The sequence below is a fragment of the Bufo bufo genome, chromosome 1 (assembly GCF_905171765.1).
Source record: "Bufo bufo chromosome 1, aBufBuf1.1, whole genome shotgun sequence".
Classification (NCBI taxonomy): Eukaryota; Metazoa; Chordata; class Amphibia; order Anura; family Bufonidae; genus Bufo; species Bufo bufo.
In genome coordinates this window covers 32,031,168-32,049,237 of record NC_053389.1, presented here as the reverse complement: position 1 = coordinate 32,049,237, position 18,070 = coordinate 32,031,168, and the positions used below count along the sequence as shown (strand labels likewise).

At 43.3% G+C, this 18,070-nt stretch overlaps 1 protein-coding gene across 1 annotated transcript; it reads left to right on the top strand.

Annotated features, from left to right (window-relative positions):
* Nucleotides 1-6,914: 6,914 nt before the first annotated feature.
* Nucleotides 6,915-13,059, top strand: LOC120992817 (IgGFc-binding protein-like). The gene is made up of 4 exons (XM_040421693.1): nucleotides 6,915-6,942; nucleotides 7,027-7,102; nucleotides 10,545-10,580; nucleotides 12,417-13,059. The coding sequence occupies exons 2-4, from the start codon at nucleotides 7,063-7,065 to the stop codon at nucleotides 12,782-12,784; spliced, it is 444 nt and encodes a 147-aa protein (XP_040277627.1). The 5' UTR covers nucleotides 6,915-6,942; nucleotides 7,027-7,062; the 3' UTR covers nucleotides 12,785-13,059.
* The last annotated feature ends 5,011 nt before the right edge of the window (nucleotides 13,060-18,070 follow it).

Below are 18,070 nucleotides of genomic sequence, written 5' to 3'. Positions count from 1 at the left end.
TTTATCAATGTAATTACCCCTCGGCACTTGGAGGTGAATGTAGATGAATAAAACCCTGTATATTGTGGGTGAAAATATTTCGGATGGGACGTGGGGGTAAAGTGCGTCTCCTGTGGGCAGATGACATTGGGCGCATGTTTAAGATATAGGGAGAAGGCCGTTTTTCTCTTACGAGGGGAATTCAAACCCCTCACATTATGAGAGAGTAATTTACACATACTAACAGTAAATGAGGTGAGCTTTTTTGTAAGGAAAAGTGTCCGACGTCATCCGCTCCCAAAGGATGTCGCACCCCAGTGACCTTGCGCCTTATCCTAAAACAAAAAAAACAAAGGTAAAAAGCTGAGCCAAGTAGCCCAGAACAAAAGGTAGTAGTCGAAGGGATATGCGAATAGAAAGACTGCCTCATGTAGGCCTGTCTAACTAGCTCACAGAACCTCAAAAATAGGGAGAGCATGATAAACCGTATCATCGAGACCCTGCAATAACAAAACTGGCCTCATGCATTTCAGAGGTAAAGTCCCCGAAGTGACCTGTGAATGAAAAAACGGTTATTACCGACAATAGATCAGGTAGGATGGAGAGTTCCTGAATTTCTTGCCCTGCTCGAGCCACCTGAGGCAGGGGGAACTGTGGTCCAGACTCTTGCCAGTCTTTGCGGTTTTGGCGAGGAGGACGGTGGAGTTTGAAGTTCGCAGGGAATCCCTGCCCGCTGAAGTGCATCCAATCCTTCAACCGGAGAGTGAACTGTATGCATGCGAGAGTTCAGCTGGAATGACAAGTTGAAAGGAAAGCCCCACCGGTATCGAATCTGAGCCTTTTGTAAGGCCTGTGTGACTGGTCTCATTTCGTGTCATCTGCGGAGAGTAGATGGCGCAAGATCAGCATAGAGATGGACTGAGTCCGGGAGGCCAGGTAGGGTAGATAATTCCCTTGCAGCCGCCAGAATCTTATCTCTTGTCTCCGGGTGATGGAATTTGAGTACAATATCCCTCGGGAGATCCGCAGCACGCGGTCTTCCCAGAGCTCTGTGGAATCTATCCATCTTTAGGAGGGCTGAGTCCTCTTGAGGCAGCAGAGCTGCAAACAGGGCAGCGAGGGTGGGCTGTAAATCAGTGTACGTCTCGGGGAGGCCTCTGATACGTAGATTCCCTCTCCTGGACCTGTTCTCAAGGTCCTCTATTTTTAGTTCCAACTCAGCAAGCTGGGCAGAATGGCTGTTAAGATCCTCCTTATCTTGACCCAAGGCGTCAGACATGTCGTCCGCCCTCGTCTCCAGATCCGAGACCCTGTTGCCCAGGTCTTGTATTTGGCGGGAGAACTCAGAAATGGCTTGTGATAGTTCTGCCTTGAATAAAGCTGCAATATTTTTGTAAAGGTCTTCCTGACCGGAGCTTTGGACATTTCTGTCTGGTGAAGGCGCCCCTCCGTCTGAGGATTCGGGGCTGGCGGGAATTGAAGTTGCGTCCGCCATGACAGTCTGTCTGGTCTGCCGGAAGATCTCCGGCAGAGTCTGCGATGGGACGGGGGTACCCGGAATTCTCGACCTTCCTTTGGTACGGGTCATCTTCGGGGTTCCCTGCATCGGTTTTGAGGCGTGTTGGAGCCCGGTGACAGGCGCTAATATCAGGGTGAAGTCGATGAGCGGAGCGGAGCTCACGGAAGCATGACCTATCCGCAAGCCGCGCGCATGCGCCCCCCATATAATTGCTTTTAACACCTTCATTCTATAGAACAAATGATTTCATGATAATAAATGTGTCAGACTCCTTCCTCTTAAATCCTTATTGATACATAGACAGATGCCCATAGCCATGAGTAATCCATTTTATTAGTATTTATCCAATATATCTAAAATGCAAAATATAGCAATGTTATACACAGTTTATATATACAGTACAGACCAAAAGTTTGGACACACCTTCTCATTCAAAGAGTTTTCTTTATTTTCATGACTATGAAGGCATCAAAACTATGAATTAACACATGTGGAATTATATACATAACAAAGAAGTGTGAAACAACTGAAAATATGTCATATTCTAGATTCTTCAAAGTAGCCACCTTTTGCTTTGATTACTGCTTTGCACACTCTTGGCATTCTCTTGATGAGCTTCAAGAGGTAGTCCCCTGAAATGGTCTTCCAACAGTCTTGAAGGAGTTCCCAGAGATGCTTAGCACTTGTTGGCCCTTTTGCCTCCACTCTGCGGTCCAGCTCACCCCAAACCATCTCGATTGGGTTCAGGTCCAGTGACTGTGGAGGCCAGGTCATCTGGCGCAGCACCCCATCACTCTCCTTAATGGTCAAATAGCCCTTACTTTCAAAGTTTTCCCAATTTTTCGGCTCACTGACTGACCTTCATTTCGTAAAGTAATGATGGCCACTCGTTTTTCTTTACTTATCTGCTTTTTTCTTGCCATAATACAAATTCTAACAGTCTATTCAGTAGGACTATCAGCTGTGTATCCACCTGACTTCTCCCCAACCAACTGATGGTCCCAACCCCATTTATAAGGCAAGAAATCCCACTTATTAAACCTGACAGGGCACACCTGTGAAGTGAAAACCATTTCAGGGGACTACCTCTTGAAGCTCATCAAGTGAATGCCAAGAGTGTGCAAAGCAGTAATCAAAGCAAAAGGTGGCTACTTTGAAGAACCTAGAATATGACATATTTTCAGTTGTTTCACACTTGTTTGTTATGTGTATAATTCCACATGTGTTAATTCATAGTTTTGATGCCTTCAGTGTGAATCTACAATTTTCATAGTCATGAAAATAAAGAAAACTCTTTGAATGAGAAGGTGTGTCCAAACTTTTGGTCTGTACTGTACATGTACTGTATTATAATTGCACTCTGTTGTTGATAATATGTGTGCATCAAAACACAAGATACAAGTAACCGGTCCAGCAAACTGTGCACCCGCTGCAAGACTAGGCCTTAGCGCTTCCTGCAGGTGGAATGGATGGAATCATGAGTTCACCAGGTAGCTGCTGTCAGTTAGAGCAGACAGGATGAGCTGTACTAGCCGAGGTCAGAAACAGAGAGGTCTAACATAAAAGCCAAAACAGTATCAACTACAATATCAGAAACAAGCCAAGTCAAAACCAAGAGAGACAAATGGTACTGAGATGCAAATGCAGAAGAATGGCCAATAAACAGGTTAAACACAGCACCAAACAACCTGAAACGAAACAGAAGTTGGATAAACAACCATATGCCAGAAGCCACATTCTTCCAAATGGTCTCAGTGGTGGCAGCAGAGAGCCCTGGAGTAGACTCCATTAAGTCCTTTGTTTGGATTAGCTTGTGGATAGTATTTTGTTTCCACAAGTCGGGCTTCAGTCCCTCCAGCTAGTGTTCCCTTACAAACTTGAGAAGATAATGGTAGTACAAGGGGGTGTCCCAGTTTTAGGAGTCCTTTGCACACAGTTGCACACAAAGGCTGCCCGCAGCAGAGTGAGGATGTCTGGAACTCCTTTCCCACCACTGCAGGGCTCTTTGGATATGGCCGTCCGTTTTACGCTGTCCATTTTTGAGTCCCAGTCCTTGTAATAGTGTTCCACATGGTGATGTGAGGAGGCCAGGCTTGCGCCGTGTACTGAAGTAACAGTAGAATCTTGTTCTGCAGTACAAGAGTCTTTCCTTCGATGGTGAGTTGTCTGAGACTCCACAGTCCGATCTTTTGATTGACCTTTGCCAAGCGATCTTGCCAGTGCTTCAGGGCTGCTACTTCCTTCCCGAACCAGACTTCCAGGATCTTGATGAAGTCTTGCTGGATGGAGAAGGGGAAGGGAGTGTCTCGAACAGCATGGCTTCAGACTTCCTGCAGTTTACATTTGCTTCCAAAGCCCGGCAATATTCCTTTGGTCTGGATGAGCACCATCACAGAACACCTGTCTGTGCAGAAGAAAGTCACATCGTCCATGTACAGCGAGCACTTGATGATTCATCGGTCTGACCCTAGTGCAGTAATCCCTCTGACTTCTGGATTTTGCCAGATAAACTCTGTGAAGATCTCTATAACACAAAAAAAAGAGGCGAAAGTTGGCAGCTTTGTTTGACCCTAGAGAGGACAGGGAAGGGGTCAGTCTTCAAGCCGTTAACCCGCACCATGCTGAATATGTACATCAGGTTAACATAGCAGCCGAACATTTTTGCAGGACCTTGCCCATAAAGATGTGTGAAACATGATCAAATGCCTTTTCATGGTCGAGGCTGACCAGGGCAACAGCCATGTGATAGGCTTTGAGGTATTGCACAGTGTCTCAAATAAGGGCAAGGCTATCTGCGATCCTGCGGCTAGAAATGCTGCAGGTCTGACCCGGGTGGATGATCCATCCAATGACGGCCTTCATCCAGTTGGCTAGTACCTTGGCGAGATAGTCCACCACCATCTCCTTGTACAGCTCCAACAGGTTCAGGTCAATGAGGTTCCACACCACTACGTACAGCTCTGCTGGGAGACCGTCACTGCCTGGGGTACTTCCGAGCCTGAAGGATTTAGTGGTAGAGTGCTGCTCCTCCACCAACAAGGGAGCCTCCATCGCCATTGCACCTGCAGCATCAAGAGTGTTAGTGATAACTGACAGAACTGCTGCATCAGGCTGTAACATAAAATGAGTGGAACAGTTTTCCCATGCCACTTTATGGTGACTCTCCATGTGTTGACACAAGGCCATCGTGCCAACATTAGCACCCTGGACATGCCTCATTTTCTGCCCACACATCCTGCATACCTCCACGCTAACATCCCTCAGTGACTGTGAAACATTCTCACATTGCCAAGTATTCGATTTTCCCTCTACCACTGCGCGATGCCTACCTGTCGCTTTTATGAACCCATGCACTTCCAGTGTGTTCCTCATAGGTAGTCTCCCAAGTAGCAGACGGTGTACTTCTCCTATGTTTAGCTGCCACCCTCACCCCCCGATGATGAGGATGCCCCTTTTCATCCGGCTACCACGTGCGATCGGCTATATCATTATCTACATATGTTTGCTCAGCACTTTTGTCAACCTCACCTGTCTCTGGTGCACATCCCTGACCTCTCGCAACATGTGCTCCCAGCCGACTGTCATCATCGGTATTTGCATGCCTAAAGGGGTTCACAGCGGACCTCTCCTCCAAGTCTGGTCTGGCCTGTAACTGTTGACTGTCCTCACAAAGCACATCGTCACATTGGACCATGCCAACTAAGCATGGTGTCAGAGGAACCCACCAATTTCTGGCTGTGTGTATCTGTTGTAACTTGAGATTATTGTGAAGAGCAAGTCAACCTTTCCAGTACAGCTGGATTGTTGGTCAAAGCAGTGGCAGCTCTGGCCTGTTGCTGTAGCTGCTGCTACCAGACCCCCTCCTTTGGCTGCTACTTGCGCCAGCTACAGCATTATTTTGCCACTGCCCATGCTTTGGAGGGCCCAGGCAACTGTCTGCTAGCCATAGTGTATAACAACTGTTTCTCTAACAGAAGGGATTAGCTATAAATGTCAGTGCACTTCACAGTGATGCACATGGAGATGCATTTTCCCTGCACTCTCCCTGGACTCTCTGTTAACACTTTGCACTTAGCAACACTGTCCCTAGCGCATTAGCATCTTGCCACGTCTCTCCCTATGCTCAGCTCACAGGAGAATGGCGGCGACTACTTGGGATGAGGGTTTTATAGGGCTGTGACATCACAGGGGGATGGCTAACTGCGGATTGGCTGGCTGCACGGCATTATGGGTGATCTCACATTCTCTGGCTTGCCTCCCTGACACTTACTTTGACTTTCTAACACGTGCAGCCGCCATATTAGAAAAAATGATTCCTTACCACAAAGCGAGAGGAAATTTGGGTTCATTTAGAATTGAAGTTTTCCTAAACTTCAGACCGAATTCGGATGCTTCACTTCGCTCAACACTAATCTCCATGATTGGCTGTGAAGTCAAGTTTTCTTTTGCTTTTCTGCATCAGATTAGGCAAACTCTTCAGGACACAATCTTTTCTACCTGCTTGCCTGACCTCGGGAGCGGAGACTGTTACAGTTTATTTGGAATTAGAGCCTCAAAAACTGTAGTATAGATATGGACCTGAGATAGATCTTGAATTCCACATTCCAAATATTGCAGAAGATTATGGGAATTCTGTCACTATGAAACCTCCATAGAAATCTTATTGTAGCTGAAAAACACCAGGGAAAGGTGTAGATGGGCTAACCTCTTTAGGGTAGTCCTGACCTTCTCCATGATATCTGACGACTAAATGGACTTGGAACCAAACACCACAAACTAATCATAAAGATTTCATTTATTCTTTACATGACACTCTGCTGGCTTGGATTTCAAGGCAGGACCCAGGACGGTAAGGTCCTGGACCACAATGATAAACACACTTTAAGCCCTAAGGGGGTTGTCTGCTTTGTGAAAGCCCATTTTTTTTTAGAAGGGTCTCCCAATTATAAATTAATCACAAGACACCTTGCAGCTGTGATCGCTACGAATCAGCAATAATCTTAGGGAAGGAGGTATTTAATTTCCCTGCAGCACCACCATAGGGGAAATGAAGCATTAAACTGCTGTCATTGAAATAAAGGGCTGTTGATGATCCTCGAACAGGCATTCTTTGTAGCTACTCCTTGCTCTGGCTAATAGATGAGGGTCCTCAGAATAACACCCCACACCCCCGATTTAGAAAACAAAGGATATTTGAAAAGTTTTTTTATAAACCAGACATCCTTGTAACCTTATGAGGAACCACCATTCCCCGGTGAAATGTCACGCCCTGACATTTATTAAGAACAGTGATTACTACATAGATAGTAAAACTCATAATGGAAACATTTCACAATATTAGGATATGAACTATTAAATTAAATAAGCAAATATATTTGTACACACCCAATCTGGTCCTTATAAATGTGGCTCCAGGAACAGAACTCTTCCCAGAGCCCGAACAGGTAACGTAGAAGACTTGTCTCCTTTACTTACTTTACTATTGATCTGCATTATTTTAATGTCTTGTCTTTGTCTTCTGTTATCAGTGACTTGTGGTATCTTCAACTTTTATCAGAAGAGACATGGGCTTCTTCAAATTATCTGCTGTCTTCTTGCTTGCACGTATGTATTTCAAGTGGTTTAAATGCAAACTCTCCTGTATGTAATTTTGGTTTCATTCGATAGATGTCTGTAGAAGAGAAATAATGGGTATGGTCTGCTTATACATGTTGCACTTATTTATTCTTTATTTTTACAAATTTGGCAGTATGCAGTGGAGATGGAGGGAGGGAGTCCCTCCGAGTCACTTGCGCAAATGGCCAGCTGCATGCCCACTTGCTTGGGTAGTAACAGCCGAATTATCACCATTCGGCAGAGGGATGATTTCTGGCTCTATACCTTGTTGGACCCTTGCTACCGGTCCAAAATGGGGGCCTTTTTTACACCCACTGAGAGGGAGGACAAACTGAACTACTATAGAGACATTCTATGTAGTCAGTTGGCCGCTGACTATCTGTGCCATCGTTCATCCTCTCACCTGTCCACCCAAAATTTGGAGAGACTGACCTTTGTCAAGATGAATCAGGCGTGGATCAGCCAGGATTTCCACCCACTAATTCCTGATGCATCAGACTACATCATCCATGGTGCCACACCAACACTTTGACAAAAGAGAACGGTTTCTTCTGGCTGCCTGCCTCAGCTACTATTCTGATGCTGCCACTCGCCTGAAGCCACACATCTGATGCCAAGTGCTCCTTCTTTCACCCACCATCTTCAGTGGGTACCGGTATTGCCACCCACCTCCACACTACATCACCTTGCCACTCTGTGGTCTTTTATTGCTGCTCCTACCTCCACTCTATGTCTCCTTGCCACTCTGTGGCCTCCTGATGCTGCCACCTCCACACTATGTCATTGGGCCACTCTGAGGCTTCCTGATGCTGCCCGCCACCTCCAGACTCTGTCATTGGGCCAGTATACCAAAATATAAATGTATTATCAAATATAAAATATGGGGAAAAGACGGGATGGTAGACAGAATACAGAGAAGCGAAGGGCAGTATACAACTGCATATACATGAGTATACGTGCAACATTAAGCATAGGTGGCAAACAGGTAAAGGTGGTTGTAAATCAGGGATAACCTAATCTGCATAGCAAATATAAGAATCACCCCCTAAGGGCTATATAATATAGCAGAAAACATGAATAACTGGTTATCCGTGAATTGCACCACAACGTCCAAGGATCGTAAGCAACCAAGACTGACAAGTATATTACTGACAGGTAAATGACAGATATATTACAAAAATAACTCAAGTTTAGTCGGTCGCTAAGTCCCAGGGTATAGCAATGATCTAAAAAGGTATCTAAGGCCCAATATGGATGGAGAGAAAGACTATAATGAGTGTAAAGCAATACTATACACAGGACCTCTTTGAGATCTTGCGCTTAGGGTTCAGTATCCTCCTGTGTGTATCATGGCTTCAGGTACATCCTGTGTATAGTATTGCTTTACACTCATTATGGTGTTTCTCTCCATCCATATTGGGCCTTACATACCTTTTTAGATCATTGCTATACCCTGGGACTCAGCGACCGACTAAACTTGAGTTATTTTTGTAATATATCTGTCATTTACCTGTCAGTAATATACTTGTCAGTCTTGGTTGCTTACGATCCTTGGACGTTGTGGTGCAATTCACGGATAACCAGTTATTCATGTTTTCTGCTATATTATATAGCCCTTAGGGGGTGATTCTTATATTTGCTATGCAGATTAGGTTATCCCTGATTTACAACCACCTTTACCTGTTTGCCACCTATGCTTAATGTTGCACGGATACTCATGTATATGCAGTTGTGTATACTGCCCTTCGCTTCTCTCTATTCTGTCTACCATCCCGTCTTTTCCCCATATTTTATATTTGATAATAAATTTATATTTTGGTATACTATCTCCACTTGCTTTTTTGTTACTATATTGGGTGCCGTATAGGTGGAATGTTTGCTGTCGAGTCTAGACAGAGAGGTTTTTTGTAGGTTAATCTGTCATTGGGCCACTTCCAGTGATAATGCGATGACTCTTCTGAACTTGCCCTTTAATAATAATGAAATGACTGTGCTGAAACTACCCTCTAATGAAAATGAGATTACTCTGTTCACTCAGTCCTAGCCTATACAACAAAGCTGAATCCTCAGCTATTGTATGACTTCTACTGACCAGTACAAAAAAATATTTCAGGACATTTTAAATACATGGCTACATTCAAAAATCCTAAAAATCTGATTTAAGTTTTTGGATGTTGCATTGCGTTTAATGGATATTTTGGACCTTAAATGGGTTTTCTGGGGATTTAATACTTATGACCTACCTTTAGGACAGGTCATCAATATCTTATCGATGGGGGTCCAAAACCTGACATCCCCACAGATCAGCTGTTTGAGGAAGATGTGGCACTCTTTTAATCACTGCAGCCTCTTCCTGGCTCAGTGATGTCACAATCATCAGTCACATGGCCTAGGTGCAGCTGAGACCCGTTCAAGTGAATCGGCCTGAGCTCTAATACCAAGCTCATCTGCTAGAATATAGACGATGACGTTCTTGATAAGCTGTGAGGAAGCCGCAGCACTCACTGGATTGCCTCAGCCTCTTCAAACTGCTGGAAAGTGGGGGTGTCAGGAGTAGGACTCCCCAACCTATCAGATATTGATGACCTACCCTGAGGATAGGCCATCAATATTAAACAACTGGAAAATCCCTTTTAACTAATTTCTGCTTACAAAACATTCATGAGTAATCAGATGGATATACCATGACTGTCCGATCCCAATAATGTGGGTGCCTTTATAGGTCTTTGTGGCTCCACTGCCAAAGAAATGTCCACAAATTCACACTATATTCGGATCTATGAGACTTGTAAACATGTGAATAAGCTCCACCCCCATTGATCGGCTGTGCCATGAATGCTTGATTTGGGGTTGACTACTTTCTTATAAGTATGTTTATGTTTATGAGCAGAACCTGTGACACTGAACATCCAGTCCAATCTGCCTCAACATGTTACAGAACAGGAGGAGCTGAGCAGATTGATATGTGTACATTATTATTTGAAATCTCTGCTCTTTCTCATCTTAGGAGTTCAGTGGCCGGTCCTACCCAGTGATTAACAGCTAGTTTTCTATGACTTTCAGAAGGAAGGCTGTCAGTCACTCAATTTGACGACTGGACTCCTGACCACAGAAAGAGCTGGAATCTCATGCAGTAAATTAACAAGTTACTGATTCTTTCCACACAAAATTCGACATGATCTGCTCAGCTCCTCCTGCTCTATAACCTGCTGTCTGCAGACTGTACTGCATTCCCATGGTGAATGGTTCCCTTTGCGGTGTCTCAGTCACCCAGAACCAGAGCCCAGAACCCTTACACCGGTAGTGGGGATGAGTTGTCCATATGGTTCCACCTCATGTAGCAAATAGAACAATCTGAATAGAATCATTGTACACTGTTTTACAAATTGTTACATTACGACTAATCATTTGGATTATTTCCTTCCCATAGTCTTGCAGTGGAAGGTCCACGGTGATGACAGTCCACGTAAGTAGAACAAAATATATTTTTAAGAATGTGACTTCGAAAGGAAAAAGGAGTGAAATAATAACAATAATGTAATTACGGACTGAAATAAAATGGTGCCAAGTTTATTGTGCCCATCAGTCATAGCTTCTGGGCAGACTGTCTTCTCTTGTCATATGGCATCTTTTAGAATTTTTTTTTAACTCTAGAGCTCCCTCTAGTGGCCAGTGAGTGATAGTATATGCCAGAGCTCCCAATGGAGGCCAGAACATGTTAACGCAGACCAGAGCTCCCTCTAGTGGACAGTAGGCAGTACTAAATTTGATTTTGAAGACTGTGATGTCACACAACACCTAAGTAATAGGGCTGCCTACCTAAAACTGGTTCTGAGCACCAAGAGGCCTCAGAATATTAGGTCCCATCCTGACTCCTGCCCTCTAAGCTACTATATCTGGACCACCTATTTATGTACTCAACCTTGGCTGGTCCCTTGTGAGTATTGACAGTTCTACCCTTAAATTGTCAAAGGATCAGACACGTCCTGCCAGATAAGTTAGATAGACAGATGATATAGACAGACAGACTGCTTTTATCCACTCTTCTCAGACAAACCCTTCCATGTGCTAAATGAACTAATATCGCCGATCAGTCCACAGTCTAGTGTAAAAGATTACAGAGATATTACTTGTTAGGATTCTGCGGGGAAGGGCAGAGGCAAAGAAAGAGGGGGCTCTGTAGGGGAGAAGGGGGTGGGGATCAGAAAGATGAGGCCCGCACCACCTAGTTCAAGAAAATTAAAACAGCAGCATACCTAGCAATAATTAAACGTATGTATAAAAGCCACATAGAAAACCTGCAGTATAGCAAAAATCTTATATAGTGTTATTTCCCACAAAAAGGTTAAATTCTTGCTCCTCCCCCAAACTCCTGGCCCCCCACGAAGTGCTATGGCAGCTATGGTATGCCCATGAGTGCAGGATCTCTTAGGACAAGGGAGGGGGGGATATAATTTGGCAGTGAGCTGCAAGGATACCGCCTGTACAAAGTATAGGGCGATAGCAACTTAAAGAGCCTCACCCCCTCGATACAGTAACCAAACGTATAGTCACCAACCTGTATAGTCTTCACACCATCTTGTCGGAGCCTCATTATAGAAGCCATTTCTACCCTTGTGCGGAGGGATGGAGTATGGGCAAGTGCTGTGGACCTTGCTTCTTCCTTTACGTTCTAGCAGCATAGACTGCAGGCCCCAGCCCCACTTCCGTACAGCATTAACAGAAATTTGGAGCCAATGGACTTCAGATCTAGGATCCGAAGCTCGATACGATTTAGTATTTTTTTTTTTAGGCACTTTTACTTTTCAATTTTTCCTTCAGGGTAAGAGAAAAGCTGGAAAGGAAAAGTAATTTTTTTTTCCCTCTTCAGCTGCATGGAAATCAATGCAGCTGAAAAGGAAAAGAGACAACGACATCTGGTCGGGACCCAGACGGAAGAGCCTGTGCAAGTACAGGAGACGGCTGCCCGGAGGGAGCTATGGCTATGGATGTAAGAAGGGCCGGCGAGGGACCCATGGTTTGTCTCCATGTGGCCCCAAAATCCCTGCTGATAAGATAGATAATAGATATGAAATAAATGATAGATAAGAGATAGATACTATTAGTTTTTATTTGCTCTTATTATTATTATTAGTAGTAATAGTATAATCATTGTTTTTATAATTAGTTATAATTGGTTAATCTAAGCATTCTAATTGTTATTAGTATTATCCTCCATTTTTCTTTTCATCTGTTGTTTTTTCCAATGACCTCATAATATGAAGCAGCCAGCTAACTGCAGGTTTATTTCCCTCTTGTGCAGCTTTGAATTGTCCTCCAAACAGCACATATGACGTCATCGGATTGTGTGACACAAACTGCTCCAACATAGTTAAACCTTCTAAAGGACCTTGTTTTGATATTGGAATACTAACCTGTAAATGTGACGCAGGACTCCTGGCTCAGACCGAGACTTATGGGGAATCTGTACAGTGCGTCAAACCAGAAGACTGCAAAGTCCCCTGTGGTCCCAACCAGCACTATGAGTTCTGCGGATCCGCCTGCCCACCAACATGTGAAGAACCAAATGGCCCTGAAAACTGTATTGCAGTGTGTTCTCCAAAATGTGTCTGTGATGAGGGATATGTTCTTTCTGGAGAAACATGTGTAAAGCCAACAGAATGTTATTAACCACAGAGCTCAGTCTGACCATTCTGCAGCCAGTATTATGAGAAGCAATGGAATTATATGTGTAAATGTGAAAAGCAGATAAAGCAGAGCTGAACGTGTTATGCTGTTTATTTCATCCAATGTAACAATGGAGCAAATTTTCCTGTAAATCTATAGAAAAAACCTTCTTGTGTAAGCTCCATATTAATGGATTTATTAGGTCACAATATCAATTAAATGCGGCTATGGCTTATCTGTCCTGATACAATGTTATAATAAAGTTGACCTTTAATGAATGAAGCCGGATGTTATTTATAGTCAGCACTGAAAGAATTTCTAGATGTAGAGCAATAAAGTAGAATTATTGTTTAACCCCCTTCCGACACTTTCCATACATGGATTACGGATGCCCAGTCTTTTAAGATAGAGCAAGCTCAGGAGCTGAGCGGGGGCCAAATCTACGAGGTATCTGTTCTTTTACACAGCAGAGAGTGGCAGAGTTAGGGCGGGTTCACATCTGCGTTCTGGATTCCATTATGGCTTTCCGTTATAACATGGTTATAACGGAGTTCAAGAGACGGACGTCTGAAGCCTTTCCATTTTGATCCGTCCCCATAGAAGTCTATGGGAAACATAACGGATCCGTCTGGTTCTCGTTATGCAAGACGGAAAACAATGTCCTGCATAACGGAAACTAGGACGATCCGTTCTGCTGCCCATAGACTTCTATTAGGACAGAAAGCAAAATGTATGGCCTTATAAAGGCTTCGATTTTGACTTCCGTCCTAATACAAGTCTATGGGCAGCAGAACGGATCCGTCCTGGTTTTTGACATCCGTCTCATGCATTCCGTTACTTTCCGTTATAACCATGTTATAACGGAAAGCCATAACGGAATCCAGAACACAGATCTGAACCCGTCCTTAGTGATCGGAGACAACTCTGATCACAGACTTTTAAAACTTTAGATAAACTGTGACCATGGCATCTGAGCAGTTGTTTACAGGTTACACAGAGCTCCCAGTGAGCAAGTGCCCCCCTCCCACAGCCAAACAACACATGCAATACAAAATGGTGCCAACTTGTCCTACAAATAAAAAAGGGCTCTGTGAACAAAAAAAAATTGCTTTTGTTTAAAAAATGCTTTTATTGTGTAAAACTGAAAAAAAAAAATAGACATATTAGATATCACTGCGTCCATAATTACCTGACCTGATCCATCCCATCAGGTGAACACTTTAAAAAAAGTTAATAAAAAAGTGCAATAACAGCCATTTTTTTTGTTACCTCACCTCACAAAAAGCACATTATCGATCTATCAAAAAGTTGTATGTACCCTAAAAATGGTACCAATGAAAACTGCACCTCATCATGCAAAAAATGAGCCCTTCCACCCTACACCCCCCCCACCCCCCCCCCCCCCCCCAAAAAAAAAAAAAAGACCATCACTACAAAAATAAAAACATTGGGTCTCAGGAAATGGCAACATCAAAAACAGTTTTTTTTATATAAATAAATATATACAGTACAGACCAAAAGTTTGGACACCTTCTCATTCAAAGAGTTTTCTTTATTTTCATGACTATGAAAATTGTAGATTCACACTAAAGGCATCAAAATTATGAATTAACACGTGTGGAATTATATACATAACAAACAAGTGTGAAACAACTGAAAATATGTCATATTCTAGGTTCTTCAAAGTAGCCACCTTTTGCTTTGATTACTGCTTTGCACACTCTTGGCATTTTCTTGATGAGCTTCAAGAGGTAGTCCCCTGAGATGGTTTTCACTTCACAGGTGTGCCCTGTCAGGTTTAATAAGTGGGATTTCTTGCCTTATAAATGGGGTTGGGACCATCAGTTGTGTTGAGGAGAAGTCAGGTGGATACACAGCTGATAGTCCTACTGAATAGACTGTTAGAATTTGTATTATGGCAAGAAAAAGGCAGCTAAGTAAAGAAAAACGAGTGGCCATCTTTACTTTAAGAAATGAAGGTCAGTCAGTCAGCCGAAAAATTGGGAAAACTTTGAAAGTAAGGGCTATTTGACCATGAAGGAGAGTGATGGGGTGCTGCGCCAGATGACCTGGCCTCCATAGTCACCGGACCTGAACCCAATCGAGATGGTTTGGGGTGAGCTGGACCGCAGAGTGAAGGCAAAAGGGCCAACAAGTGCTAAGCATCTCTGGGAACTCCTTCAAGACAGTTGGAAGACCATTTCAGGTGACTACCTCTTGAAGCTCATCAAGCGAATGCCAAGAGTGTACAAAGCAGTAATCAAAGCAAAAAGTGTCTACTTTGAAGAACCTAGAATATGACATATTTTCAGTTGTTTCACACTTGTTTGTTATGTATATAATTCCACATGTGTTAATTCATAGTTTTGATGCCTTTATAGTCATGAAAATAAAGAAAACTCTTTGAATGAGAAGGTGTGTCCAAACTTTTGGTCTGTACTGTATATCTAGGTCAGGCCTAGTGAGGGAGAATAGAGTTCAGTGTGGAGATCAGTAAGTAGACTGATACTTAGAGAACGTAAAGGTGCAGATCCAGCACTTCAGCTCTGAGGAAAAGTTTTAGCCCAGAAAGGGACAAGAGAAAAAGGACTTATATACATCCAAAGGATAAACCAGGCATAAAGGACCTTTGGGATATTCAGGTGAAGGATACCATAGCCTCCGGCAACCTCACCAAAATTGCACTGATATTAAACCTAACCCACTGCTCCAAAACTAAGAAACCTGAAAAGCCTAGAAACAGTGGATTTGCAGAATTGACTCTGTACCATCAAAAGACTGCATATTTGTACTGCTGCAACCTAAGACACCTAAAGTAAAAGTTGTGAGTTGCATCTTACCACTGTCTAGCTCCTTATTACCACTTATGGTTGTACCACCATTAACGGTACTGGCGTCACAACAAAAACCATCAAGGGACTCAGCCGCAACAAGCACCCCTAACATCAAGGGCACCTCAACCACCATCTTGGATGATGCTTCCCTACACAGAGCGTGCCCCGGAGGATTTTGTGCTGTCCAGCCCAGGGAGGCTCTCTGCTAACCGTGAGTAAACTGATGAACTGTGTGTTATATTACCTGGCCCCTCATCGGTCCACCGTGCACCTCACGTGTTGCCCCTGCGACTGGCTGGCTGTATGGACACCTTTCAAAACTAAAATTTTAAACTCTCAAAAAAGGCATTTTTTTGGACAACTTTAATCACAAAAAGGTGTAATAGCAAGCGATCATAAAGTCAGATGTACCACAAAATAAAGGTTTAAAGGTTTAATAAGAATTGCAAATAATGTTCATTTTTTTTTTTTTCAAACAGTACTGAAGACATTGAAGGCCAAATTGGCCAAAATGCAGAAGGAGCAGTGCCACGATATGCGGGCCATTTAGGAGCGGATGAAGGCCATGGAGGAGAGGCAACGCACCAGGGGGTGCAGGAGATGATCCTGCTATTGAAAAGTTGCCATAAATTTTGATTTTTTTTTCTATTTTTTTTCTATAAATCGTTTATACACTACGTGCAGAATTATTAGGCAAATGAGTATTTTGACCACATCATCCTCTTTATGCATGTTGTCTTACTCCAAGCTGTATAGGCTTGAAAGCCTACTACCAATTAAGCATATTAGGTGTTGTGCATCTCTGTAATGAGAAGGGGTGTGGTCTAATGACATCAACACCCTATATCAGGTGTGCATAATTATTAGGCAACTTCCTTTCCTTTGGCAAAATGGGTCAAAAGAAGGACTTGACAGGCTCAGAAAAGTCAAAAATAGTGAGATATCTTGCAGAGGGATGCAGCACTCTTAAAATTGCAAAGCTTCTGAAGCGTGATCATCGAACAATCAAGCGTTTCATTCAAAATAGTCAACAGGGTCGCAAGAAGCGTGTGGAAAAACCAAGGCGCAAAATAACTGCCCATGAACTGAGAAAAGTCAAGCGTGCAGCTGCCAAGATGCCACTTGCCACCAGTTTGGCCATATTTCAGAGCTGCAACATCACTGGAGTGCCCAAAAGCACAAGGTGTGCAATACTCAGAGACATGGCCAAGGTAAGAAAAGCTGAAAGATGACCACCACTGAACAAGACACACAAGCTGAAACGTCAAGACTGGGCCAAGAAATATCTCAAGACTGATTTTTCTAAGGTTTTATGGACTGATGAAATGAGAGTGAGTCTTGATGGGCCAGATGGATGGGCCCGTGACTGGATTGGTAAAGGGCAGAGAGCTCCAGTCCGACTCAGACGCCAGCAAGGTGGAGGTGGAGTACTGGTTTGGGCTGGTATCATCAAAGATGAGCTTGTGGGGCCTTTTCGGGTTGAGGATGGAGTCAAGCTCAACTCCCAGTCCTACTGCCAGTTTCTGGAAGACACCTTCTTCAAGCAGTGGTACAGGAAGAAGTCTGCATCCTTCAAGAAAAACATGATTTTCATGCAGGGCAATGCTCCATCACACGCGTCCAAGTACTCCACAGCGTGGCTGGCAAGAAAGGGTATAAAAGAAGAAAATCTAATGACATGGCCTCCTTGTTCACCTGATCTGAACCCCATTGAGAACCTGTGGTCCATCATCAAATGTGAGATTTACAAGGAGGGAAAACAGTACACCTCTCTGAACAGTGTCTGGGAGGCTGTGGTTGCTGCTGCACGCAATGTTGATGGTGAACAGATCAAAACACTGACAGAATCCATGGATGGCAGGCTTTTGAGTGTCCTTGCAAAGAAAGGTGGCTATATTGGTCACTGATTTGTTTTTGTTTTGTTTTTGAATGTCAGAAATGTATATTTGTGAATGTTGAGATGTTATATTGGTTTCACTGGTAAAAATAAATAATTGAAATGGGTATATATTTGTTTTTTGTTAAGTTGCCTAATAATTATGCACAGTAATAGTCACCTGCACACACAGATATCCCCCTAAAATAGCTAAAACTAAAAACAAACTAAAAACTACTACCAAAAATATTCAGCTTTGATATTAATGAGTTTTTTGGGTTCATTAAGAACATGGTTGTTGTTCAATAATAAAATTAATCCTCAAAAATACAACTTGCCTAATAATTCTGCACTCCCTGTACAGTTATAATGTGTATTTTGTTTTTTTGTAATATTGCTCGGTTTTAGTGTAATAGCTCGGCCTAAATCAGACAGAACTGACAGCAGCCGGTAAATACATGTCAAATACATATAGGGTCCATTCACACGTCTGTAAAATGGGTCCGCATCCGTTCCACAATTTAGCGGAACATTTACAGACCCATTGTTTTCAATTCCAATCTGAAAAATTAGGCATTC

Excerpts from the sequence above, each read along its gene's own strand:
- LOC120992817 (XM_040421693.1), top strand. The coding sequence starts at position 7,063 with ATGGGCTTCTTCAAATTATCTGCTGTCTTCTTGCTTGCAC. Across the intron at positions 7,103-10,544 it reads TGCTGTCTTCTTGCTTGCAC|TCTTGCAGTGGAAGGTCCAC; the intron begins GTATGTATTTCA and ends TCCTTCCCATAG. Across the intron at positions 10,581-12,416 it reads CCACGGTGATGACAGTCCAC|CTTTGAATTGTCCTCCAAAC; the intron begins GTAAGTAGAACA and ends CCTCTTGTGCAG.